This window comes from Phocoena sinus, chromosome 3 (assembly GCF_008692025.1).
Source record: "Phocoena sinus isolate mPhoSin1 chromosome 3, mPhoSin1.pri, whole genome shotgun sequence".
Classification (NCBI taxonomy): Eukaryota; Metazoa; Chordata; class Mammalia; order Artiodactyla; family Phocoenidae; genus Phocoena; species Phocoena sinus.
This window is the reverse complement of record NC_045765.1, coordinates 2,394,788-2,421,356: the sequence shown is the minus strand read 5'-3', so window position 1 is coordinate 2,421,356 and position 26,569 is coordinate 2,394,788. Positions and strand designations below refer to the sequence as shown.

General features: G+C 55.3%; 1 protein-coding gene across 13 annotated transcripts in view; it reads left to right on the top strand.

Annotated features, from left to right (window-relative positions):
* NFIC (nuclear factor I C) overlaps positions 1-26,569 on the top strand; it is a 117,694-nt gene that overhangs the window by 56,025 nt on the left and 35,100 nt on the right. For 12 of the 13 annotated variants that reach the window (XM_032628539.1, XM_032628537.1, XM_032628544.1 and 9 more), the window contains 2 exons: positions 21,997-22,068; positions 25,788-25,862. In XM_032628539.1, coding sequence (XP_032484430.1) covers positions 21,997-22,068; positions 25,788-25,862 — 147 coding nt within the window. The remainder of the gene's footprint in view (positions 1-21,996; positions 22,069-25,787; positions 25,863-26,569) is intronic. The other variant, XM_032628543.1, reaches the window with a different exon arrangement.

Sequence of the window (26,569 nt, the reverse complement as noted above, 5' to 3'; positions counted from 1 at the left end):
GCAGCTGCTAGAGGAGCTGCTCAGGGTGCCCAGGGAGGGGTCAGGAGGAACTGGGGGCAGGGGTCCCCGTCACCTCCTGGATGGACCTGGGAAACAATAATAGCAACAGAGATAATAGTAACAGCAAGAACATCGTGTGCCCGGTGCTGAGCCCATCCTACATCTGGTTTCATTCTCTCCACCACTCTGGGAAGGAGGGAGTATTACCTTCTCCCCTGTTTCAGATAAGGAAACAGTCCCAGAGATGGTCAGCGACTTGCCCAAGGTCACACAGCTCCTAAGAGGTAGGGCGAAATTAGAACCCACAGATCCTGACTCCTTGAAACCATTAAAGGAAAAAACCTAAAAACCGCTTTTGAGGTTATCAGATGGAACCCACACCTTCCTAGTTGCACAGATCATGAAAAGAGCTGGCCCGGAATACACAGTGAACAAATTAATGAATATCAGTGAACGTTCCCGAAGTGCCTACCGTGCCCAAGGCTGGGGGCTGGGGTCTCCATAAAGCACACCCTGGGCTCGGATGGCAGGAGAAAGGGCCTGGAGCAAGGGGGCCTGGATCAGTCTCAGCTCTGCTCCTGGCTTGCTGTGTGACTTAGGGCAGAGTTCTGCCCTCTCTGGTCTGGGGTTGGAGGAGAGCTGAGGGCAGGAAGGTAAGGCCTTGTGGGGCCACGGAGAGAAACAAGCCAGACCCTGACTGAGGGTCCTGCCGTCTCCTTCAGCCCCTGTTAATCTTCATCCCAACACTGGCCGTGTGCTGGGGAGACAGAGGGCGGATGTGGACAGGAGGGCGTGTAAGGGCACCCGTTGGCTTGTGTAATGGATACAGTTTGTGTCCACACGTGCTCCAGGCTGTGTGAGGTGCATTTCCCTCTCTGTGCCTTAGTTTTTCCATCTGGAAAGTGGAGAAAATAAGAACTATGTCCACTGCATTGATGATTGGAGTGATCCCTGGACAGCATACAGGAGGCCCTGGATAAACGCTCAGTCCCTTCCTGGATCCTCTTCCCAGCCCCAGGTGGCAAAGGGGAAGAACCTCAGTGCATCTAGTGAACCAGCAGGGGCACCTGTGACCCAGGATGGGCTCCCCCCCACTGGAAGCCACCTCTCCAGGTGTCTGGGTGGCGGAGGGGTGAGGGGCTCTTGGCAGCCTGGACTCCCCCGGGGCTGAGCAGCCAGGTGGACCAGCCGTCTGTCTGTGCAGAGGAGGTGGCTGCCCGGGTTGAGGTCCAGACACCAGCTGACAATGTATTTATAGTGGCAGCAGGAGGCCTCTGGGCTCCTGGGTAGTGGTGCTGAGGGAGGCGCTAACCCAGCAGGTGGGAGCCCAGTGTCCGGAAGAGGTAGGGGCACGATCTGTAGCCAGATGGCCCAGGTTCAAATCCCGCCACTCGTGAGCTGTGTGACCTTGGGCAGGTGACGTCACTGCTCTGGGCCTCAGTTTCCTTCCCTCTGAAATGGGCATGATACAGATGGTGCCTGCTTCACCGGGCTGGGTAGGGTTAAATGAGTTAATGCGTGAAGAGTGCTAGGACAGGGCCTGGCACACAGTAAAGTGCTCAAACATGATTTGGTGCCTTAAAAAGGAGGGCGATTCTGACACCTGCTACACCGTGGATGGACCCGGAGAACACGATGCTCAGTGAGAGAAGCCAGACACAGAAGGACACATACTGTTTAATTCCACTCACAGGAGGTCCCTAGAGAGTCACAACCACAGAGACAGGAAGTCGATGGTGGGGGCCAGGGGCTGGGGGAGGGGCTGGGGAGTCCACGTTTCATGGAGACAGAGTTTCAGTTTGGGAAGATGAGAAAGTTCTGGAGATGATGGTGGGGATGGTCGCTGGACAGTGTGAATGTACTTAATGCCACTGAAGTCCACACTTAAAAATGGTTAAAATGGTAAAGTTTATGCTACTGATATTTAAAAAATTATTTGTTGTTGATAATAATAATTTGCAAATCAACTAGACTTCAATTTAAAAATTCAAAAACACGCTAAGAATAATGAATAATAGTACATCGTTTATTATATTGCAATGATAAGTAATAAAAATAAAATCAGCGATGCTAATATACTCTTAGGTATTATTATCAACGCCTTTATTATCATGATCGTTCCTTTGTTTCTAGCCCCAGCTCTGCCCTCTGGCCAGCTGGGCAACCTTAGGCAAGTTAGTGCCCATCTCTGTGCTTCTGTTTCTTCATCTGCAAATTGAGCATAGGGAGTGTCCAGCGATTGGAGTTAAGGTTGTATCTGTGAGAAAGGAACCTCTTAGCACGGTGAGTGCTCAGAAATATTTGGAGTTCTTTCCTGGGTAGCCGGAGTAGGTCCTCCCTCCCCCATGGACACCCCTGCACGGGCGCCCAGCTTGCACGCCTGCACCTGCCAAGGCAGGGCTTCAGAGGCTTCTGAGGACCCGAGAGGTGCGGAGCCCTCAGAAAACGGGAGGCATCTCGGTGCACCTGTGGTGGCCACCCCGGCGTGGCGGGGCTGCAGTTGCCACCCTGGCCCTGTGCCCAGCGAGCCAAGGGGAGGCTGAGGGCAGCTAGGGACATCTCCGGCCCCCCCCACCTTCCGCAGACAGCTGCCAGGCCGGCCCCTCTCCCTCCAGCTGGGTGTGGGCAGGAAGTCACAGATGGTCAGAGTCCGTGAGGGACAAGGGAGGGGGCACGTGGGAACACTGGATGTCTTGTCCAGATCAGGAAACTGAGGCCCAGAGAGGGGTGGGGCATTGCCCAGGGCGGCCCAGTAAGGGCCCTTCCTCTGGTCCATTCTGCCCCATCTTCTGTCCCAGGCTGACTTGGATGGGTGCCAGGATGGGGGACCCGGGTATTTCAGGGTAAATGGCTTGCAAATGGGGAAGGGGTTTCAACGCCTGGGGCGGCGGTGGGCTGGGTGGGGTGGTGGTGCTCTAGATTGCCAGAGCTGAGGTCTGCTCTAGATCCTCCAAGGGACAAGTTCTGGAATTTCCAAGGCCTGAGTTCTAGACGCTGCAGAGCTGGGATCTTTACCATCTGACAATTCTAGAATTCTCCCTCTGGGTTTAGAGCAGCACAATTCAGTAGAAATACAACTCGAGCCATACAGATAATTTTTCTGGTATCCACACTTAAAAGTATAAACCTACAGGGGAAATTAATTTTAACAGCCTATTCTGTTTAACCCAGGACATCCAAAATATTGTCATTTCGACACATAATCAATATGAAAAAATTATTGAGATGTTTCACCTTCTTTTTTGTCCTGAGTCGTTGAGATTCACTGTGTGTTTCGGACCGGCCACATTTCAGGCGCTCAACGCCACACGTGGCCAGTGGATGCCGTGTCAGCGCTAGAGCATCTGCGTTCCAGAGAATTCCGAGGCAGATCTCAAATCTCCCAAGTTGGGTTCTTGAGAATGTGAGGACAGATTCTAAAACTCCCAATCAATTATCCAATCAAGTATTGGTTTCTTCAGTATCCAAGAAGCCCTTAAGTGTATTCGTGACCATGGACGACGGTTTCCAGAATTCCACTCGTTGGGTTTTCACCATGGCCAAGGACAAGCTCTCTAGAATGTTCTCGAGCTGGGTTCTAGAACATCCAGGGCAGGTTCTAGAATTCTCTGAGGCAGGGATCCAGAAAGTTCGGGTCAGAGTCGAGTAAGCCTGTCCTCAGACCCCGGGTGACTGAGCAGAACATTACACAAAAGATGCCTACAGAGGGAGAAGGAGGTCGATTTTCATTTTTTCGAGGCTTTTTCCAGACTGGCTGAGTCAGGGGCTGAGTGCTTGGGGGCAGCAAGGTGGATGGGGGCCCTGTTGTGGGAAAAGGTTTGGGAGCAGTTCGTGAGGATACATGACTATGAGAACCTGGGACTAGGGGGGCCCAGGAATAAGAATCGGGACTTTGTTTAATCCCCAGTAAATGTCTGTTATTTATTAGATGTTTGGACATGGAACCCCACGTGTGTTTCCAGAGGCTCTTGTGGGGCTGTTTTGGGAAAGGGCGCTTAGTAGGTCCTCGCTGGAAGGCAGTGGCTATAGTTGGGGATTGTGACATCTGGCAGGAGGCAGGGGTTGTCTGTCTGTGTTTGGGGCGTTGGGGTGCGTTTATGGGGGAACTGCAGGTATATTGAGGGCTTACTAAATTAAATTCTCAGTAAATGTCAGGAATTGTTAGTACCATTTCGTTTCACCTTAATTCCACAAAGGTAGAGATTATCATGAACCATATTTATCACATGGGAAAATTGAGACCCAGAGAGGTTAACACACCAACCTGAGGTCACACAGCTAAAAGGTAGCATCTGGATTCAAACCCAGATCTGAGGGCCTACAACGGTCCCCTGGGAAGGGGCTGTCTGGGGTGTGTCAGGGACCTCCCCCAGAATGTCCCAGGATCCCTCCTTTGGGCCTAGAGGATTTTGGTGCTGGTGAGTGGATGCCAGGTTCAGCTGGATCAAGGAGCACCTTTGGGGGCTGCAGCCTGGCCGGGACCCGGTGAGGGGGGTGGCTAGGCTCAAACCCTCGACATGGGGAAACCAGGAAGGCGAGAGATGCAGCCAAGGTCACGTGTTCCCTTTCAGTCTCTGTCTCTGGATCTCTTTTTCCATCTCTTTGTCTCTCTCAGCCCCTGTCTCTGCCCAGCCCCAGTCTCTCCTGGTCTAGGCCAGTCTCCTCCCCTCACCGCCTCCGGGCAGCCCACGGGCTGCCCGGAGGTGGCAACAGCAGCTGAATGGGCCCCTTGTTCCTGACCACACCCTCCCCTTAGGGTCACCCCGGGACGAGCTCCGGCAGCCTGCTGTCTTAAAGAGCCAGCGCCCAGAGAGAGGGGAAAAGAGGGGGCCGCTTCACTCCCAAGCTCCACCCCCCAGCCTCCCAAGGATGGAGGAACTGAAGTGCATACATGCGGGGGAGCACCGCACCTGGACATCCCAGCCCCGTGTGATCAGACGGTGGCCCTGGGGCTGTGTGTGCATGGTGGGGCTTGGGTTTCATCTGGGACAAATTCCTTCTCCTGTCTTGGCCCCCGTTGTTTCCCCATCTGTATCTGCAGCTCCTTGTGCCCACCCGGGGGGGGGGGGGGGGAGGCGGGTCGTTGGGCAGATAGAATAGTATCTGGGCCAGGTTTGGTACACAGTCGGCGCTCTTCTGTGCCCATTGTGCAATTATGTAGCCCCATTTTATGGAGGAGCTGAGCGCTAAGGCTCTGGCTGAGGCTACGCAGCCCAGATTTCACCCAACTCTGCCACCTCCACCCTCCGCTCGGGGCTGTGAAGCTTCACGTTGCTCGCTTTCCGTCTCTGGGCCTCAGTTTCCCCTTCAGAGCAATGGGAACCGCCCCTGCCCACTTTCAGGCTAGAAGCCTTTCACTTCTCCCGCCCTGAGGATGCTGTGGCTGGGAGTTCCGGGCATCCCCCAGATAGGAGCCAACCCAGAGGGCCTTGAACGGGGCTGCACCCGGTAGCCACTCTGGGAGGCCTCGGCATTCCTGTGCCCCAGGCCGGCCCCACAGACAGCCCGGGACAGGTTGCTGCCGGATGGACAAGCCTGTTCCCTGCTTCCTTATGTAACCAGGTTATGCAAGGGCAGCTGGCCTGCTTACATAAGGGGAGGCCGGGCCAGCCCCAGCTGGGGAGGGGGAAGCTCTTAAAGGGGCTGGTGTCTCCCGAGTCTCCCCTCCAGGGCCCTGTGCCAACCCCCGGAGGGGAGCCTTATAAACTCTGGCCGATTCTGTACTCATCAGCGCCAACATTATTATTATTGCTGTTGATGTTGTTTATCGTCACTCTGTTCTTTCCCAGGAGGCACAAAGCCCACACTCTGCTTCTGACCCTTGGCTAGTCCCTTCTCTCCCTGAGCCTTAGTTTCCCCATCTGGGCCAGGTGGGTGGTGTCAGTGAAGGAAGGCAGTGAGGCGTAACGGGGGTGCTGGCCCTACTACCTGCTCGCTGTGTGACCTCAGGCAAATGGCGATCCTCTCTGGGCCTCGGTTTCCCCGTCTGTAAACTATGCTTGCCTCTCTAGGTTACTGAGGGGGAAATGAATTCAGACATGCGAAGGGTTAAGATGGCATCGAGCACACACTCAGCCAGTACAACTTCTTGGTAGTCAATAAATATTTATTAAGCGCTTACTGTGTGCCAAGCCCTGTACTGCGAACAAGACAGACAAAAATCCAGGCCTTGCGGGGCTCACAGTCTGGTGGGGGAGATGGACAAAAAACAAGTTCGTGATAAGGGCTACTGAGAAAAAGAAAGAAAGGCAAGGAATAGAGAGTGGTGGGCTATTTGGGGAGGGACTGTCTGAGGACTTGACATTTGAGCTGAGGCCTGAGGGTGAAGAGGAAGCAGTTGTGTGAAGAAGTGGGGAAGGGCACCTTAGGCAGAGGGCACAGCCTATGCAAAGGCCCTTGGGCAGGACCTGGTGTGTTGGAGGAACAGCCAGGTGGCCCTAGCGGCTGGAGCAGAGTGAGGGAGGGGGATAGAGGGACGAGGGGAGGGCAGGGAGGGGACTTGGGCTTTTACACCTAGGGAGGTGGGAGCCCTGGAGGGCTGTGGGCAGAGGAGGGGCGGGGCCTGACTCAGGTGCTCACAGGCGCCCTCTGGCCACTGTGGGGAGGACAGACTGTGGGGGGGCGAGGGTGGGAGTTGAGAGACCAGGGCTGAGGCCACCGCACTGGTTCAGGCTTAGGCGGGCGACAGTGGGGGCCAGCCAGGCAGAGGCTGATTCCAGAAGCGTGAGGCTTCAGTGGCAGTGGTCAGCCTGGGTGGAGCAGGACAGTGCACGTTGGTCACCTGGATTACGGGGTCCCTTCGGAGGCTGGCGCCGGCCCCCTTGCCTCCTGCTTGGACTTAGGCAGGGAAAGGAGGGGCGGGCAAGCGCAGGGCCATCGGTCACACCCAGGGCCCCTCCTGGAGTCAGGACGTCGTTTGCGGGCAAGCTGGGGTAGGGCTCTGGTGCCTGGGTGGCCCGCGGGGCTCTGGGCGGGCTGCGCGGGCAACTGCCAGGTGCCCGGCCCCAAGCTGGGTGTTCTACCTGCATGGCTGCATTGTTCCCGTTTTTATTCCCCATCTCGCCAGGTGAGCTTGGGCTGGCATCTGCCCCGCCCTGCATCTCAGTTTCCTCATCTGTGAAATGGGAATGATCATCTGTAACTGCTCGGTGGGTTCCAGGAGCACTGGTACACAGTAGGTGCCCATTCAGTGATCAGCAGCAATAGTGCAGGCGGCTTGGGAGTGAGGGAGCCCCCCGGCATGGGAGGCAGGCATGTGGAGACCCACGATACTCACCGAGGTGGGCCACTGGGCAACTGAGTCCCCGTGACTGAGCCCCTGTTTTGTCCCTGCAAAATGGGACCACCGTCACAGAACCCCTGTGACACCTGGTCAAAGGCCAGCACAGAAAGGCATGTAGGCTGCTATCACACTGTCCCAGCCCCGTGTGACACCTGGGGAAACTGAGATCCAGAGAGAATAGGGGTGCTTAGCCTACAGTCACACAGCCAGTCGGGCCAGGAGATGCCCCTGGAACAGATGGCCTGGCTTCAAGCCATTCGGAGGGCCTCAGTTTCCAAAGCCGTGAAATAGGCACACTGCGGGGGTCAGTAGGAATTACTGGACACCCAGGAAGAGGCTGCAAGGATTTATCTGGCTAGTCTAGACACCTTCTTCCTGGGGTACTGGCATGACCTATGGTGGGGGGGTCTTTGGTCTCCCCCCATCCCCCTAACCCAGTTCCCCTTAGGTGCTGGCTGAGGAGGAGATTCCTGGAGGCTCCTGGGTTAGCTGGGGCCCTTCTGGCCAAGGAGGGGGCAGTAGGAGCCAAGGCCCCTCTGCCTGGAAACTGCAGCCCTGTCTGGTTGGAGCAGGCCTGTCCTCCTCTGCCCTGTAGAAGGGCTGGAGCTGGACAGTCTGGCCCACCCCAGACAGACAGGGCTGTCTGTCTTTTCTGCATACCTACCATGTGCCTGCCTAGCCTCTGCCAGACCCAGACACGTTCAGTGAGGCAGCAGGTGGTGCGGCCAAGTCTCTCTGGTCGAGTCCCAGCTTCGTGCACTTGGCCCAAATGCCTAACCTCCCTGAGGCCTCCTCTGCCCCTCTGTAAATCTGTATGTAGCTCCTAGGATTATATGTAGCTCCTGGCAGTATAAGCACTCAATAAATGGAAGTTATGATTATTATTATAATTTTCATACACTGTTCTCTCTCCCTACAAGCCCCTTCTGTGCCTGGCAAACTCCTACTCAGACATCAAGGCCCCAGCTCCAATGTCCCCTCCTCCAGGAAGTCCTCCTGGGCCCCCAGGCCAGGTTTCTGTTATTTTCTTGGGTTTCTCCTGCCCAGAGGTCCTGCCCTCTGATATCCAGGACCTGGAGCAGTTGGGTGGGCTTCCCAAAAGAGGATTTCTGCTGATCCTCAAAGAATGAAGGGGGCCTGAGATAGGCAATGCTTAGGTGATATTCTATACCCCGCCCTCTGCCTGTTGTAGAAATCCCTTGTATCACCACTGGTTGGAGTCCACGCCCTTAAACCTAGTCTTTTCCTCTGAATATCCCCCAGTTTTCCCAACATTCCTCAGATCCCTTTGTCTGACAAGCATTTATTTTGCACCTGTTGTATGCCAGGCCCTATCAGGATCATCCCAGTTATTCATGCAACAGGCATGTATCGGGTGCTGTGTGCCAGGCTCTGCTGGAATAATGGCACTCACTTGTCTGCAAACATCTGTCGACTGCCAGCTATGTGTAAGCATTGCTTGAGCACCGACTGCATGCCAGGCTCTGGGAAGAGAGGAAGCCCAAGGGAGAAGAAAAGTCTCCCACTAACCCTCCCTCCAGGCTTGGGCCCTCGAGTCTCCACCCTCCTCCCGCATTCCAGGCATCGGGTTAAAAATGTGGGCGCTGGAACCAGAGTAACCGAGTCCCCATCCGCTTGTCCACTCACTGGCGGGAGACCTGGGGCGAGCCCCTTCCCATCTCTGACCCCCTCTGTAAAACGGAGCGCCCAGCAATCTGCTTGCAGTTCAAAACCTACTTTCTGCAGAGAAGGAAACTGAGGTACTAAACAGGCAGGCTCCCCAGAAACCCCTCCGGGCAACACTGAGTGGGAACCCATCTTAGCCCAGAGAGGGTCAGGGCTGGCTCAAGGGCACATAGCTCCGGTTGGGACCCTGCCCTGCTCTGGAGGCCTCCCCTTGGTGCCCGCCTCCCTGGCCTGGCTGCCAGCCTCTGGCCTTCCCCCCACCCCACCCCCGACTCCCGCGGGGCTGCCGCGTTGGTGACGCAGCCCGAGAAACTTCAGAAGGAAGGGAAGCTGGGAGGGGCCGGGCTCCTCGGCAGACCCTGGCTGGCCGGCCGGGTGCCCCCACCCCGTCCCTGGCAGGGGGGAATGCTGCGGGCTTCCGCCGCCTCCATCCACCGCGTGGCCGCAGACGGCTTCCGGGGCCGCGTCCCCTCTTGTGGCCACACGTGAGCGCTCAGCCCGTGGGCACATGTGGCTCCCCGGCTCCCAGCCCCCAACCCACGCCCCCCCCACCCCGGCCGGGCTGCCAGGGAGGCAGGCCGAGGCCTTGGCTTGGCTGCTGGCAAAGCCAAGAATTTGCTCCAAATGTAAACAGCGAGTTATTTTAAGTCTGCCCCCCTCCCCGGGTGGCGCTGACACATTTGACATTGGAGGGGACCGGGAGGGGGGAGGGGGGGCCGAGGTTGCGCGTGTGGGTATTTTTAACCTTGTTTTTCACATCCTTGGTGCCACCCGGAGTCTGGTTTGTGCCGAGCGGCGGCGGTGGTGGGGAGCACGGGGCTCGGGTGGCAGCGGGCGGGCGCCTCCCCCCGCCTGGCACGGCAGCCGCCCTCCTGGCACAAGTGCCTTTAACCCGCGCAGGCCGCCCCAGCCCACCCCCACCCCCCCCAACCATGGCCGCCCCCCCCACCCCACCCCGGGAGGGGAGCCTGGGCTCCAGGCCCCGCCAGCCCGCTCCTCCCGCGCCTACAAAATGGCCGCCAAGGCCAGAGAAGCATCTGGAAGCCGGGAGGGAGCGTTGAGAAAATGGCCGCCAGAGCGCTGATGTCATCGGTGGTGTGGCCGCCAACAGCGGCCGGGGTGGGACGAGTCCCGGCCTGCAGGCCTCAGAGTGGGCCCCGCGGCCTATGGGGGCCTCCCCGCCGGCTTTTCGGCCCGGACGCCCCCAAACCACCTGTGCCAAAGCCCCCCTGGAGCCTGCGGACGCCCTGAGTTCAGCCCAAGGCCGCGCGCTCACTGCCCGGGCCTGCGCTGGGGCCGGCGGGGGGCGGTGGACGGCCGCTGCCCTGACCCGCTGGCCCGAGGTGTCCACCAGTGCCCGGCAGGGCCCGCAGCCAGGCCGCGGAGCAGGCGGGGGCGAGAGCCAGGCCGGGTGGGAAGAAAAAAGAAACTTTTCTTTGAAAGTGATTCCGAAGCAGGTTGGCTGGGGCCCAGGCGGCCGGCGGCAGGGCAGAGGGAGATGGAAAGTGTGGTCCAGACTCGAGGAACGCGGCGGGTCAGGAAGGACAAGGCGGGGGAGGCCCGGGCGGGGGCTGGCGTCCGGGAGGTCACCCCGGCCGTGGCCTTCTGCCTCTCGGCCCTGACGCCTTATCCAGATTTCCCCCGGGGGCGGATGAAGGTCGTGAACGTCTAGCATCTTGCTTTTTTCCCTTGGATTTGTCCAAACAGCCCCTGGAAGAGTGTCGCCTGGGGGTTTTAGATCATGTGTACCAGGATGTGGAGGCTCAGAGAAGGAACGTACTTTTGCAGAGGTCACACAGCATTGGTGAGACTGACATCCAGTTCTCATGATTGCTGGCCTTGGGGGCCTGCGGTCTTGAACCTGCAGGGGCAGGATGGGGCGTCTCCAGGGAGAGTCAGGGTTTGTACTGGAATTGCTTGAAGCCCAGGGCAATTTCCGTCCTGGTCCTCCTGCTACACTACCAGGGGAGTCCAAGTTCAGTCTAGCCCAAAGCCTTCGTGCTGTGACTCAACTCCTGGCCCTCCTCAAGATGACCAGGAGGAAGCCTTGACGATGAACCTCATGTGGCAGAACTTTGTGTCTGTTTTGTTCGTTGCTGTGTCCCTGGATCCTAGGACAGGGCCTGGTACACAGTTCGTGCTCAATACATGTGTTGAGTGAAAGAATCATCGTTTCTCCTTATGCTTGGGTTTGCACAGACAGTCATATGGGATGGGGGTAGAGACTCAGGACACAAAACAGGTTGTAACATAGCTGGACATACGCGGGAATCCCTTGTCACACTTCTTAGAAGGGATACGAGGACCTGAAACCCAGATTTCCAGAGCGTCAAGCCCAGGTCCTGTGGACACATAATCCCCCCCACCCTTGGTCTCTTGGGCAAGAGAGGGAGCTAGACCAGGCAGGCATTTGCAGGAAAGGCATTCCAGGCAGGGAACAGCATGTGCAAAGGCCCTGGGGCAGGACTCTGCCTGGCATGTTGGAGGAACAGTGAGGAGGCCCGTGTGGCTGGAACAGAGTGAGTCAGTGGGAGAGAGGGAGGAGGGGAGGGCAGGGAGGGGACGGGGCAGGTCGTGCAGGGCCTTGGGGAGGACTTGTGACTTTCATACGTTTAAAGACCCAGACTCAGTCCAGTGTGATGAGAGCTAGGACAAGGTTTGCACAAGGGGCCAGGGGAGGGTGTTCCGGAGAAGGAGACGTTAGAACCGGGCTTGGAGAGATGGTTGGAGTTTGCTTGAGAGCGAGAGGGGCAGGGAAGGTTCATGGCAAGAGCGAGAAGGATGAAGGCCAGGGTCGCGTGTACGGTATGGCCTTCCAGGACAGAGAAAGTTGAACCTCAGCCGGCGATGTTTAAAAATGGCCAGTGACACTGGGGAGCTGGGAATTCCAGGGCCTGGCTTTGGGTCTCTCTCTAGCTGGCTGGCGTTGGGAGGCGGACGTGGCAGCAAGGCAGAGCCAGCTACATTTGGAAGCCCGCTGAGGTTGGAAGAGAAATCCTGCGGGCGAGCTCACCGTGGCAGCCGAGGCGGGCCCAGCGGACGCACCGCTGGGCCCCAGTGGGAACCCTAGGCTCTCCCGTATCCCGCCAGGTTTAAACAAGTGCGATTATGGTATCAGCAAGTCCTGTCCTTTGTAAATCCCAAAGATAAATTAAATATGACCCCTCTGTACACCCCAGGCCATCACCCTGGGCCAGGCTGTTATGCCCACCGGGATGTTTGCCCACCCCTCCCCGTGGACTTCCAGCCTCTGAGAGTCCAGAATTCACTCAGCAGCCAGACTTTTTTAATGTGTGTGTGTGTGTGTGTGTGTGTGTGTGTGTGCGTGCGTGTACCTTATTATGGTAAAATATATATAATATAAAATTCACCATCTTAACCATTTTTAAGCGCACAGCTCGGTGGCATTAAGTACCTTCACACTGTCATGCGACCATCCCCACCATCCGTCCCTAGAACTTTCTCATCTTCCCAAACTGAAACTCTGTCCCCATTAAACACTCCCCAGCCCCGCCCCCAGGCCCTGGCCCCCACCATCTACTTCCTGTCTCTATGGATTTGAGTCCTCTAGGGGCCTCCTGTGAGTGGAATCAGTCAGTATTTGTCCTTCTGTGTCTGGTTTATCTCACTGAGCATCATGTCCTCAAGGTCCATCCATGCTGTAACGAGTGTCAGAATCTCCTTCCTTTTTAAGGCTGAGTAATATTCCACTATAGGGGATGGACCACATTTTGTGTATCCGTCACCTGTTGTTGGATATTTGGGGTGTTTCCGCCTTATGGCTACTATGAATCATGCCGCTGTGAACATGGGTGGGCAAGTATCTGTTTTCAATTCTTTTGGGCGTATACGTAGGCGTGGGTCACGTTGATTCTATGTTTAACTTTGGAGGGACCGCCAAGCCATTTTCCGCTATGGCTGCACCATTTTACATTCCCGTCAGCCGTGCACGAAGGTTCCAATTTCTCCACACCCTCATCACCAGAGACGTTTTAAAATGTAACATAGATCATCGCCCTTGAGACTAAAACCCAAGCTTCCCACGCGGCCCACGGGGCCCTGAGTGGTCTCATGTCTCCCCGCTCTGTGTACGTGCTGGGGCCATGTGCTCTCTCTGTTCCCCAAACATCCCATGTTTGTTCCTGCCCCGGGGCCTTTGCACTTGCTGTGCCATCTGCCCTCAGCTCTCCCCATGGCTGGCTCCGTCCCATCCCTAGGCCCTTAGAGAGGTTTATCCTGACTTTTCCGTCAAAAGTCACCTCCCCCACCCCCAGCCACTGTCTGTCCTCTCACCCAGTTTCATTGCCTCGGTGGAACTTAGAACCACCGGAATTATCTCGGGCTCCTTCTGTCGGCTCGTTTCCTGTCTGTCTCCCCCGCCTTGGCTCCCTGCCATTTCCCCAGTGCCTGGCAAGTGGTAGGTGGTCGGTAAACATCTGGGACATGAATGCCGGGGCGGTGCCTGGATCTCCCAGTTAGGAACTGCGGGAGCCTCAGCAACCAGGATGGAGGGAGTTGTCTGGTGCAAAGGGGGCGGGTGCTCTGGGCCGGGAAGGGCTGGACCGGAGGCCACGGCGGCGCCTTTGTCATGGGCTGGGACAGACCAAATTTGGGCTCGTGGCCACGGACAGGAAAGAACAGTTTGTACACTCCGTCAATGGGATCCAGTTTACATTTCTATTGTCGGTATGGTCATGTGTTTGTTTGAGGGAAAGGCCACAGGCGGTGGTGACGTTCAGGCTGCCTGTGAACACCCGGCGGACCTGGGAAGTCGAGAAAACTGGTCCCAGGCCAAACCAGGGTGTCACTTGAAATACGGCCGCTGTCCGGGGCCAGTCTCACTTATACTAGCATGAGTGTGGTTAGCTGTGCTTCATGCATCGTGCTGGAGAGCCTTGTGTGTGTATTGGAAAAAAAGACCTTTCAGGAAGGTCCTGGCGTGAGGGGAGACTGTGAGCCACATAGATACAGAAGGAACCGTGTTGTGGGCAGAGGAAACCACATGTGCAAAGGTCCTGGGGCAGGACCAGGCATGGTGTTTTGGAGGAACAGTGAGGACGCCCATGTGGCTGGAGCAGAGTGAGCGAGGGGGAGAGAGGGAGGAGGGGAGGGCAGGGAGGGGACGGGGCAGGCTGTGCAGGTCCCTGTGGGCCATGGGGAGGACTTGGGCTTTTACCCCCAGGGAAGTGGGAGCCCTGGAGGGCTGTGGGCAGAGGGGGGACAAAGGTCGTTTAACTTCTGAGTTTGGAAAAATGCTGTCACCCAAACAGTATTTATCTCTTTGTGATTGGCCCCTCCCCTCCCGGGGCTCCTCTGATTTCAACCTCACACTCGTATAAAGTAAGGCAACAATGGAGAAAGCCCACTTTACAGACATGGAAGCAACCTAAATGCCCATCAATGGAGAGATGGATAAAGAAGATGTGGTACATATATACAATGGAATATCACTCAGCCATAAAAGAAGAATGAAATAATGCCATTTGTAGCAACATGGATGGAGATTATCATACGAAGTGAAGTGAGCCTCATACGCTATCCCTCACATGTGGAATCTAATTTTAAAACTGATATAAATGAACTTATTTACAAAACAGAAACAGACTCAAAGATCTCAAGAACGGACTTACGGCTACCAAAGGCGAAATGTGGTGGGGAGGGATAAATTAGGAGGTTGGGATTAACATACACATACTACTATGTATAAAAGGCTCAGAGGGGAGAGAGGCCTGACTAGTCCCAGGTCACACCCCGGGTTGTGCCAGGGCTGGGGCTTCAGCCCAGGTTTCAGGGTGTGACTCCGGCTTCTAAAAGATGCCCCAAGGTCATATGAGTTTGGAACCTGGAGCCTCTTCTTCATGACCCCAATGCATTTGAAAGACTTTGAAGAGTCCAACAGCTGCCCTGAGAAACCCGCAGCGATGCTCATGCTTTCTGACCGTGAACCCCATGCTCGGGTGGAGTCTGCAGACACCCCCAAGGCACACCCATAGAAAATCCCCCTACTCGGCAGCTGAGAGCGTGCATTTTGGCTCCGCGGTCCTGCTCTGGCCTGTTCATGTTTTCCTCGTGCGGTCGGGAATGTATTCTGGGCAGCACAAAGCACCAAGTCGAACGCCTGATCTAAGCAGGGCTGCAGAAAGCCACGTATTCAGGGATGGGCAGTGGGGGATCTGGGGGACAGCGACCAGGTCAGGAAAGAACTCGTTAACAGGCAAACGTTTTAAAGCCCGTGATCGACATGACATAAAATTCAATAAGACATTCAAGAATATTCCCCCCCTTTTTAAAAGTAAATCTTATTGGAGTACAGCTGATCTACAGTGTTGCATTAGTTTCAGGTGTACAGCAAAGTGATTCAGTTATACACATACATATATTCATTCTTTTTCTTTACCCATATATAGGTTATTACAGAATACTGAGTACAGTTTCCTGTGCTATACAGTAGGTCCTTGTTGGTTATCCATTTTATACATAGTAGTATGTGTATGTTAATCCCAACCTCCTAATTTATCCCTCCCCGCCACATTTCGCCTTTGGTAGCCGTAAGTTCGTTCTTGAGATCTTTGAGTCTGTTTCTGTTTTGTAAATACATCCATGTTGCTACAAATGGCAATATTTCATTCTTTTTTCATGGCTGAGTGATATTCCATTGTATATAGGTACCACATCTTCTTTATCCATCCCTCCATTGATGGGCATTTAGGTTGCTTCCATGTCCTGGCTACTGTGAATAGTGCTGCAGTGAATACTGGGGTGCATGTATCTTTTCGAATTACGGTTTTCTTGGATATACTTTTGAGAGGAGCAGATGAAACCTGGTCGGCCCATCGGCTTTCCTTGCTGTATGGCCTTGGGTAACTTACTTACCCTCTCTGGGTAACCCATGGTTGTCAGCCTCGACCCAGGATTGCTGGAGGGTGTTAGACAAAACTGTTAAATACGTAGCCTGACATCTGGTGTTCTGTAATCTGTCTGTGCTTAGCAGTTACCATTATTATTGTTCTTATTGTTTTATCATCATCATCATCATCCCATATCTTCTCACTCTACACCTCAGCTCCCACCTCAGTGAGGCGGAGGTGCTCTGAAATTTCCCTGGCCTGTGCGTCAGGGTCTGGGGCCTCTGCTCCCGTGGACAGTAGGGTCTGGGGGCTCTGCTTCCATGGGGTGCTTTTCAGCCTAAGTGGAACAGAGATATGCAAACAATTTATCTGCCCCCAGCTGTCCCCAGCACCACAATTAGTGACAGAAGGGACCTTTGGCAAAAGCAGAGCAGTAGGGGACCCCCAGCCGGGGCCTTTATCTGACTGGTCAGACAACAGCGTCCAAACACAGCGGGTCACTCCAAACCACTGATAAGAAAGGAGTCCTGGAGTCGGGGCAGGACCAACTGAACCCCCTCCAAGGGCCCACTGGACACCTCCTAGTCAAAAGCACAGGACCCGACTGTGAGGCCTTGGGGTGTCTGGGGGTTGATCCCCGGCCCATCGGTGCCACCTGGGGCTGCCTGAGTTTGAATATGTCGCCTGCCTCTCTCTGTGCCTCAGTTTCCCCATCTGGAAAATGGGGATGATAATCGCATATCCCTCTTGGGGGAGTTTCGAAGATCAGATGAGTCAGTGGAGGGGAAACTTGTAGCTCAACATAGTCAAAGGAGTGACTCACCACGTATTAACTATTGGAATGTACCAGTTCACACGGTGTGACCTTGACGACCCTCCCAGGAGCTCCAGTCACAGCCGCTCACTCACCAGGGGCTGCCACTCACATCTCTGGGTTGGATGGCCTCCCTTGCACCTGGCGCAGCCTGGAATTGTACTCCTGGTTTATTTATTTGCTTACTTCTTCATTGCCTGTCACTCCACCATTAGGATGTCAGTACCGCGAAGGCAGGGAGTTGTGTCCATCGTGGTTGCTGCTGTGTGTTAGACACATGGCACCCTGGAGGTGCTCAGCAATCAGTTTGCCAAGTGATCAAAGGAGAGAAGTAAACGGTAGTGCAGTTCAGCTCTAATTTATGGGTGAGGAAATGGAGGCTCAGAGATGTCAAAAGTACTTGCACAAGGACACACAGCAGAGGTTGGCAGACTTTCAGTGAAGTGAATGCCTTAGACCTGGTAGGTCACCTGCAGTTTCTGTTGTATACTCTTCTTTCTCTTTTGACAGCCCTTTAAAATTGTACAAGACCCTTTTCTTTCATTATTGCCTCCCCCTAAAGAGCCCTTTTAGACAGTTTTTTTCCCTAATCACTGCACCTCATGAAATTTTAATAGCACAGGTATATTATATATCTGTTTATATACTGTATCTGTATCTATTTATCTATGTTTTATAAATAAAAAGAGCAAAAATTTTTAGCCCCCTCCATCGCCCCAAGAACCAATTTTTGTCCCTACTGAGAACGGATGGATCTGGAACAGAGTCCCTCCGCCTTGGCACTGCTGACGCTGGGGGCCGGATGACTCTGTGGGGCTATCCCAGACCAGCCTCCCTGTCCCCGCCCCCTCGAGGCCAGGAGCCCCCCAGTCGTGACAAACACAGATATCCCCAGACATCGCCTTGGGGTGCAGGATCACCCCAGTTAGGAACCTCTGCGCTAGGCAGACAATTTCTTTGAATTGACATCAGCTTTGGGATATAGACTCCCTGAGCCAGTCCTCAGTTTACCAACCTCATCAGTTGGGTAAATTTAATCAGATGGCACTATGGAGCTCCTAACACAGTAAAAACTCAGCAAATGAAAGCTGCCCATTTGGGGCCTGGGGCATCTTGGGGCATTGGACATTAGCTGGCCTTTAGCATTATACACTCTGGGCCCGTCTGTTCAGACCGAAGGAAGGTCCATTTTAGGACCGGGCCTCTAGATAGGAGAGGAAGAATTATTGGTGTCCTCTTTGTTTTTTTTTTCCTTGATTTTTCATGGAAACATCCAGAAAAGCTCAGCCCGATAGAACTTTGTGTGGTGATGGTGGGCATATTCGGTGCCGTCCAGTTCGGTCGCCATCAGCCACGTGTGCCTGTCGAGTATTGAAAGGTGACTGGTGCGGCTGAAGTCCTGAAACTTCAATTTCAATTTAGCCAGTTTAAATTTCAAGTTGCGTGTGACTCGGGGCTCCCGTACTGGACAGCTCCAGAAGACAGGGTTTCCAGGAGCCAAATGACAGGCAGGTGGTCAGCAGGTGGGTGAGAAATAGTTCACGGTTTTAGAGATGATTAAAGATAAGATGGCAGGGACTTCCCTGGCAGTCCAGCATTAAGACTCTGTGCTCCCACTGCAGGGGGTGGGGTTCAGTCCCTGGTCGGGGAACTAAGATCCCACATGGCCTGCGGCATGGCCAGTAGGATGGCACAATAAAAAGGAAGGATGGGGCTTCCCTGGTGGCGCAATGGTTGGGAGTCCGCCTGCTGATGCAGGGGACGCCGGTTCGTGCCCCGGTCCGGGAGGATCCCGCATGCCGCGGAGCAGCTGGGCCCGTGAGCCAAAAAAAAAAAAAAAAAAAAAAAGGAAGGAGATTCTGACACCTGCTACAACATGGATGAACCTTGAGGACACGATGCTCAGTGAGAGAAGCCAGACACAGAAGGACACACCGTGTGTGATTCCACTCACAGGGGGTCCCCAGAGGAGTCACATCCACAGAGACAGGAAGTAGATGATGGGGGCCAAGGGCTGGGGGAGAGGTGGGGAGTCAGCGTTTCATGGGGACAGAGTTTCAATTTGGGAAGATGAGAAAGTTCTGGAGATGATGGTGGGGCTGGTCACAAGATACTATGAATGTACTCAACGCCACTAAACTGTACACTTAGAAATGGTTAAATGGTATAAAGTTTATGTTGTGTATATTTCAACACAATCTAAAAATCAAATTAAAACAAGTTTTCATGAGATGGCCTATAATTACAGCATCATGTTATTTAGAAACTACACTTATTTAAATTTAAAAAGAACTACCAGGAGTATAGGAGAAAAAAGAGAGAGAGCTTCTTCAGCCCAATAAAGGGATCTGCAGAAACCACAGCTAACATTATTCTTAGTGGTGAGAGACCGAATGGGTTCCCCCTAAGATCAGAAGCAAGATGAGGACACCTGCTCTCACCGCTTCCAGTCAACAGGGTTCTGGAAGTCCTAGTCAGTGTGATAAACCAAGAAACAGAAATCAGAGGCATACAGATGAGGAAGAAAGAAATACAACTTGCCCTATTTGCAAGCGACATGATGGTTTTCATAGAAAATCCCAAAGAATCTACCAGAGAAAGAAAAAGACTCTTAGAACTAATATGTGAGTTCAGCAAGGTTGCAGAATACAAGATTAACACCCCCAAACCAATCGCATTTGTAAATGCTAGCAGTGATCAATTAGAAACCAAAATTAAAAACACACTCTCATTTACGATTGCTGCCCAAACCTACCATGTATTGAATGTCAGCTTGGCACCAACCCTTTTACACTTGTTATTTACTGACTTGGAGACCCAACAAACCCTGGGAAGTGAGTTTTATTATAGTCCCATTTTACAGATGAGGAAACTGAGTCTCAAACAGGTGACTTGGCTGGGCTGAGGTCAAGAGCAGTGAATAAGGGCTCCAGACTAGAGCCAGCCATAGCCTAGGGCCATGGCTTTCAAGGTACAAAGTAATAGCACCCAAGACAGAAACAGCAAGGAGATAGCAATAATAGTAATAAAACCCTCCTTCCAGTTGGTGAAGTGCTTACTACATGTCAGCCACTGTTTGGGGCCCTTGATTGCATTCATTATCACCTTTTCCCTCCCGAACAGCCTCTGAGGGAGATTCTGTAATTGTGCCCATTTCACAGAGCGGGGAGTGAGGCACAGAGAGATGAGGGGTGGCGTCTGAGGCCCACAGCCTGGGCTGCCTGGTTCCAAAGCATAAGCACACAGGCGGCGCTCAAGAAACGTCCCCCTTCTCGGGTAGGCCCCTGAGTGCCAGCCGGGCACTGTTGCCCGCTGAGTGCGTGTGGGTGCTGGTTCCGGAAGAGGGTCTGTGCCCAAGGCCTGGAGCCCGACAGCTGGCTGCCCGGGCTGGGCCCTTCCCAACCCAGTGGCCACCCGTGCCCAGCCATGCAGCCATCCAAGCCGGACGGGCTGGCTCCAAGGGGCCACTGGCTGCCCGAGCCCGGGAGTGGCCACAGGGCGTGGGGCCGAGCCGGGCACAGCCCTCTCACCACTGCCCAGCCTGCCCAGCCTAGTCGGCCACGCAGGGGCTGCTCAGCCCAGCCAAGGAGGGCTGCCTGCATCCGCTCCTATCGTGGATGGGGAAACTGAGGCAGGTGGAGCCGCTCCTGTGCTGTTTACAGCATCTCTGGGTCTTGCCCGCAAGTAGGTGCTCAGCGCACGGCGTGTGCAAAGGCAAAAGCGCGATGCCAGGCAGACGGTGAGGACCCAGTGACTGTTGTGCGAAGTGTCATCATTATTATTATCCCCAAAGCAACCCTGGGTGCACTGAGGCCCCAGCAGGGGAAGTGACCCCCCCCTCCCCCCCCCCCCCCGCCCCGGGACCACGTGTCCTTGGAGGTTCCCAGAGCTGGGATGGGAACGCGCGCGTCTCATCGCAGAATCCAGGCAGCTCACGCAAGCGCCTGCTGGATGTCGGGATGTAAGCACTAGCTACCAAATTAAAACAACAAGGGGCAGGGGAATTCCCTGGCGGTCCAGGCGTTAAGACTCTGCCCTTCCACCGCAGCGGACACGGGTTCGATCCCTGGTCAGGGAACTAAGATCCCGCAAGCGGTGCGGACAAAAAATAAAATAAAATGATACATTACCGTGTAAAAAAACAACAGCAAGGGGTGTGGGGCGGGGCACTTTTTCGTCATTCTAACCCTCCCTTTTCCTTGTGTACAAAATGGGTACACTAACAATGCCAGATTTGTGGCTCTCTTCATGATTTAAGGGAAAGTATGAAATGAGAACAAGAAAAAACATCTGTGGTCATGTTAGGGACTTAAAAATAACAGTAATAATAATAACGGGGTGGATGTCACCACGGATCTAGAGTTCAGTATGCCCTAAGCGCTTCATATGTATCGGCTCCTTGCCACCTCCTGGCAACCCAGCCAGGCCTGTGAGATGCTTTCGCACATTTGAAAGAGAAAACTCTGAGGCTCAGGGAGGTTAAGCGGTTCGCCTAAGGTCACACAGCAATTAGCTCTGGGCCTTGGAGTGTGGCAGGTGGGAGGGGCCTGATTCTCTTTCTCTGGCATTTGATGGTGATTCCCGCCACCTTTGTCCTTGACCTGAGAGACAAATGGGGGAGGGGGGGCTAAGGGTCCTGTCTGGCTGGGCTTGTCCATTTCCTCTCCCCCGCAGTCTGGGGTGGAGGGTGTGAGGGCTGCAGAGGGGCCTGGCTCTACTCGCCCTCCATCTAGGCCTCCGGAGCCAATAACGCTGAGCTCAGCGTCTGTCTGCTTCACCCGGCTGCCAAGGAGCCCGATTATTTTTAGATAAGATGGAGGGGCGGGCGCCGGGGTGGGAGGGAGCCCCCAAGCCCGGCGGGTGGGGCCGGAAATGTCACAGCTGCAGAAATATGCCCCTCGGCCCCCTCTCCGGGGATCCTGAGTGGCAACCCAAGACCACAGGCTGGGCCCCCAGGACTCGGAAGGCAGAGGCGGTGGGGAGGGGGCCCGAGGGGCCGGGGACTCACCTCTCTGGCCCTCTGTTTTCCCGTCTGTGAAATGGGCATGAGAGTTCCCACCTCATATGGCAGAGGCAGGATTAAATGAGTTATCCTCACTTGACAGATGAGGAAACTGAGGCTCAGAGAGCACTTCCCCACGACTGAGCCCGCCCCTCCACTCGGGTTCTCGCCATGGTTCAGGACACAGGCAGGCTGGCGCTTAGTGACCTCAGACGTCCATGACCCCCTGGGGCAGCAGCCAGGGAGGGGGCCGTGCCATGCTCCAGACCACGGCGCTGGCCCAGCCTAGCACTGGGCTGATGTCTCCTCCCCTCCTGAGTGGGGGTCCCTGCGATGTCACAACTCCCCCTCCCTGTCTTTGCAGATGCAGAGCAAAGTGGCAGTCCCCGGGCGGGGATGGGCTCCGACCAGGAGGACAGCAAGCCCATCACACTGGGTGAGTCTGAAGGTGGCGGGGTGGAGGGCACGGGCCCATCCCCATCTTTTATTTAGGAATCGTTTCCGGAGTGCCCCCTGTGGGTTCTGTGTGGTCCTGCGTGAGCACCTGAGTCACTCCTCCCAGCCATGCTATGGAGGAGGTGCTGCAGTTGTTCCATTTTGCAGAGGCAGGGACTGAGGTCTGGAGACGAATATGGGCCTTCCCAGGGGCATCCATGGAGCTGGGGTTGGAACCCCCGACCCTGAGCTCCAGCGTCTGGGCTCTGAGGTGCTCCCCCCATTGGGAGAGGCCCTGGTGGGCCCTGCAGTGTCATGGGACATTGAGTGGATGAGTAGGACAACTCAGTTCTATGTTGCGGGTGTGGGAGCAGAGCCAGAAGGACAGAGAGGATTTGGAAGCTTCAGAGTCCCTGCTTCTACTCTGGCTCCCTGACTACTCCCTCCCACAGTCTGTCCTCCTGAAGTGGTCAGAGGGTACCCGTGAGCACCTGAGTCAGGCCCTGCCCATCCTCTGCCCACAGCCCTCCAGGGTCCCACCTCCCGGGGGGTAAAAGCCCAAGTCCTCCTGCCCTCCCCTCCTCCCCTCCTCCCTCTCCCCCCCTCGCTCACTCTGTTCCAGACACACAAGCCTCCTCGCTGTTCCTCCAGCACACCAGGCACCACCTGTCCCAGAGCCTCTGCACGTGCTGTTCCTGCTATCTGGACAGCTAACTGCTTTCTCTTGCTCCAGATCACCCAGGTCTCAGCTCAAATGCCTCCCTCTCAGAAAGATCTTCCCTGAGCCCCTCAGCTCAAGCAGCCTCAGCCACTCTCCATCTCAGCCCTCTGTTTTATTTCCTTTCGAGGAAGTTAGTGATTGCGTGTGTATTTGCTTAGTTGCTTAGTGTTGCAAATGTGTTTGCTTCTCACCTAGTGGAACATCACCTCCTCGAGGGCAGAGGTGTTTGTTTTGATCACTGTTGTGTCCTCAGTACCTAGAACAGGACCTAGTACACAGTAGGTGCTCAAAAACCATTTCTAGAAAGCAAAAAAGGAGAGAAGGAAGGATGAAGCAGAGGGAAAAAGAGAAACTAGAGGGATAGTATATTAGGGGCAAGGAAGGAGGAGAGATGAAAAGGGAGAAAGGAAGAAACAGCCAGTGGGTGAGGGCATCCCCGTTGGAAGGTCCGTCACAGGCATGCACAGGGAGGCTGGATGGTTCCAGGAGGTTCACAGGCCCCCAGGCCACACCTCACTGGCCATCTGTGACCCGAGTCCTCCTTGACCTCCTGTGATCCCCAGGCGCCTCCCTCCAAGCCAGATGTTCAAGGCAGGCGGCGGGGGCCATGGCGCTTGGCCTGGTCCCGTGGGGAGCTCCAGCGTCTGGTAGAGGAAATCACTTCCTCCCCGCCCGCCAGGGAGTCCCCTGGAGATGGAGCTGGGCGAGCACTGCACAAACAGGAAACCCCGGTGGGGGTGGGGCGGAGGGGCGTGCTGACAGCAGTCGGCCAGCTGGGTCAGCAGGAAGTGGCCACAGCCACTTCCCCCTGGACACTGAGAGCCACCGCCCTGTCCTCCTCGGGATGTTGTGGTCCTGAGCCTCCCATCATGGGCCTGGGCAGGTAGTAATTGCTCAATGAATGGTGGACACAAAGTTCATAAGCAGGGGGCTTGGGTGGCAGACAGCTGAGGAGCTGGGCACTGCTGTGAGCTCCCTGCGGCCACTGCTGCCCCCTGGGGGCCTGGACAAGAACTGCTCCCGCCCCCCTCCCCCAAAGCCGAGAGCTGCCATTCTGTGGGTCCCACCTCCACTCTGACCACTCTCTCTGGCTCCTTCAGCTCCAGCCCTGTTGGCCTCCGATTTGCCAAGTGCATCTCCACCCCAGGCCCTTTGCACAAGCCATTCCCGCTGCCAGGAACATCGTAAGCCACAGGGAGGTGGCAAAACGTCAAGTTTAATATCCTCCTCATCGGGGCAGCCAGTTCTCACAAGGCAGTTTCCCTGTGCCAGGTGCTATCTGGGCACTACCCAAATTTTCACTCACGTGTTCGCCTTATCCACCCCTACCTTGAGATCTTGGTTGAATGTCACCCTCCCAGGGAAGCCTTCTCTGAGCCCTTCGTGTAAAATAGGTCCCCTCCCCAGCAGGCTCTCCCTTGACTGCCTCTCCCTTGACTGCCTCACCACTGCCTGACACATCTCACATTTAACTGAATCATCTTTAATAACTTTCTTTTTAAATTGTGGTACAACACACATAAAATGTAGAATTTTAACCCTATTAAAATGTACCGTTCAGTGACATTAAGTACATTCACAGAGCTGTGCGCCCATCACCTCTGTCTGGTTCCAGAACATTCTCATCAACCCACAAAGCAACCCCATCTCCATTAGTCACTCCCCCTCCCCGACTGACCAGGAACCCACTCTCTGTCTCAGTGGATTTGCCTGTTCTGGACGTTTCCCATCAATGGAATCACACAGTGTATCCTTCTGTGTCTGGCTTCTCTCACTTCTCTCGTGTTCTCAGGGTCCATCCACGTTGTAGCGAGTTTCAGGGCTTCACCTCTTTTCATGGCTGAGTGACGTTCCTGTGTGTGGAGGGACCACATTTTGTGTATCCATCATGGTTGATGGACATTTGGGTTGTCTCCAATTTCAGCTACTGTAAATCATGCTGCTGTCAACATTCATGTACAAGTGTTTTTGACTTCCTGCTTTTATGTGGCATCCTTCGCCCACCCTGGGCTGTGAGTCCAAGAGGGCAGCTGCTCCTGTACGTCTTGTTCCCCACTGTGTCCCCAGTGCCCAGCTCGGGGCGGACACTGGAAGTGCCTGGTAATGGGTCCTGCCTGTGAGGGTCTCTGGGTGTGACAGGCCTGCTCCCAGCTGTCTTGGGTGGGCCAGTGCTCCCACCCTCTCGAGGCCAGCCTCAGTTTCCAAATCCATGAAATGGGTCTAAACCACCCCAGCCCAGAGAGGGGGGTCCCTCTTCCTTTGACATTAGGCAGGAATGGGTCTGGGCACACTGGGGATTTTAACTGCTGCCTGTGGACCCTCCATTCACCCCATGGTTCTGAGTCCCTGCCGTTTGCCAGGCTCTGGTCCGGGCACTGGGGACACCACAGAGCTCACAACCTGGAGGCAGAAGGCTAAGAGACTGCAGCATTGCACGGGGTGATGAGTGAGGCAAAGGAAGCAACCTGGTCCCTCCTTAGTAGTAGCATTCATAGCTCACAACCACCTGAGATGACAGGGTGTGTGGTCCCTACTTTTGAGATCAGGGAGCATCAAAGCTCAGGGAGGTAAAGTGACTTATCCAAGATCACACGCCGAGTGGGCAGCTGAGCTGAGATGTGAACCCAGGTCTGGCCTCCACTTGTGTGCGCAGCCTGCCATAGCACGGGGGCTCCCGAGGAGGGCTGGGAGGCGGTGTGAAGGCCCAGGCTGGAGGAGGGGAGGCTGGCTGAGGCTGCTGTGAGAAGGACTGAGCAGAGACTCAGGAAAGGAGATCCACTCCAGCTGTGTTAGGGCAGAGGAGTCCCCGTCGGCTTGGAGGGACTGAGCTGGCCATCCTCCTGCTGCAGGGCTGTGGTGGTTGGGGAGGGGGGTAGACAGGGTGACTGGCCAGGCTGTGTCCAGCCCCCGGAGTCTGGGCAGCCTGGAGATGTCAAGGGGGGGAACAGACCCAGCTCAGCTGGCCGCCTGCTGACCCCCATCCTTCCTCTCTTTTCCAGACACCACCGACTTCCAGGAGAGCTTCGTCACCTCCGGTGTGTTCAGCGTCACTGAGCTCATCCAAGTGTCCCGGAGTAAGTGTCCCCGCCCACCCTGTGCTGGGACCCGAGGTGGGGGGGTGGGCTCACACAGGGGAGGACTGTTGGAAAGGAGAAGTGGCTTCGGGATGGGGGCTCTAAGAGGGAAAGGGACTCGGGGAAGGAGGAGGAAGGAGCCCATCACCCTGCCCCCCTCCCCCACATCCTCTCCAGCCACCGTTGTCACCAAGCCTAAGTCTCTAGGAAGGGCGGTATCCAGGCCTTTCCCAGAGTCTAAGGTCAGGGTGACATGCTCTTCCCCAGAAAAGACTCCAGATGCTGGGTGGAAGGGCTAAAGAACCTTCTGCCCCAGTATCCCCCAGAGGCCTGGGACCTCCCTCACCCGCTCCCAGGAGACCCCAGAGGCCCCCCCCCCACAACCTATTTCACCTCTTGTCCTCTTGCCTTACCTATGGACCTGCTGGGGACCTACCCCCATCCCCAGACACCCCCATTTGAATCCTACCCCAGGGACCTCTGGGCACTATCCTGCCTTAACCCTAACCCTTGCCCTCCCCATCCAGATCCGCAGAGCCTGGCCTCTGAGAGTTCTGGGAAGCTTGGCCTCCAGCTTTGTCTATGCTTCTGCCTCACAGTGTGACCTTGGCCTCTCTCAATGGCCTTGTTCTTCTGACCCACCGTATAAGGCCAGTTTCAGCCAAATTAGGAATCAGGCCAATCTGGGAAGCGGTTCCTTTTCGTTC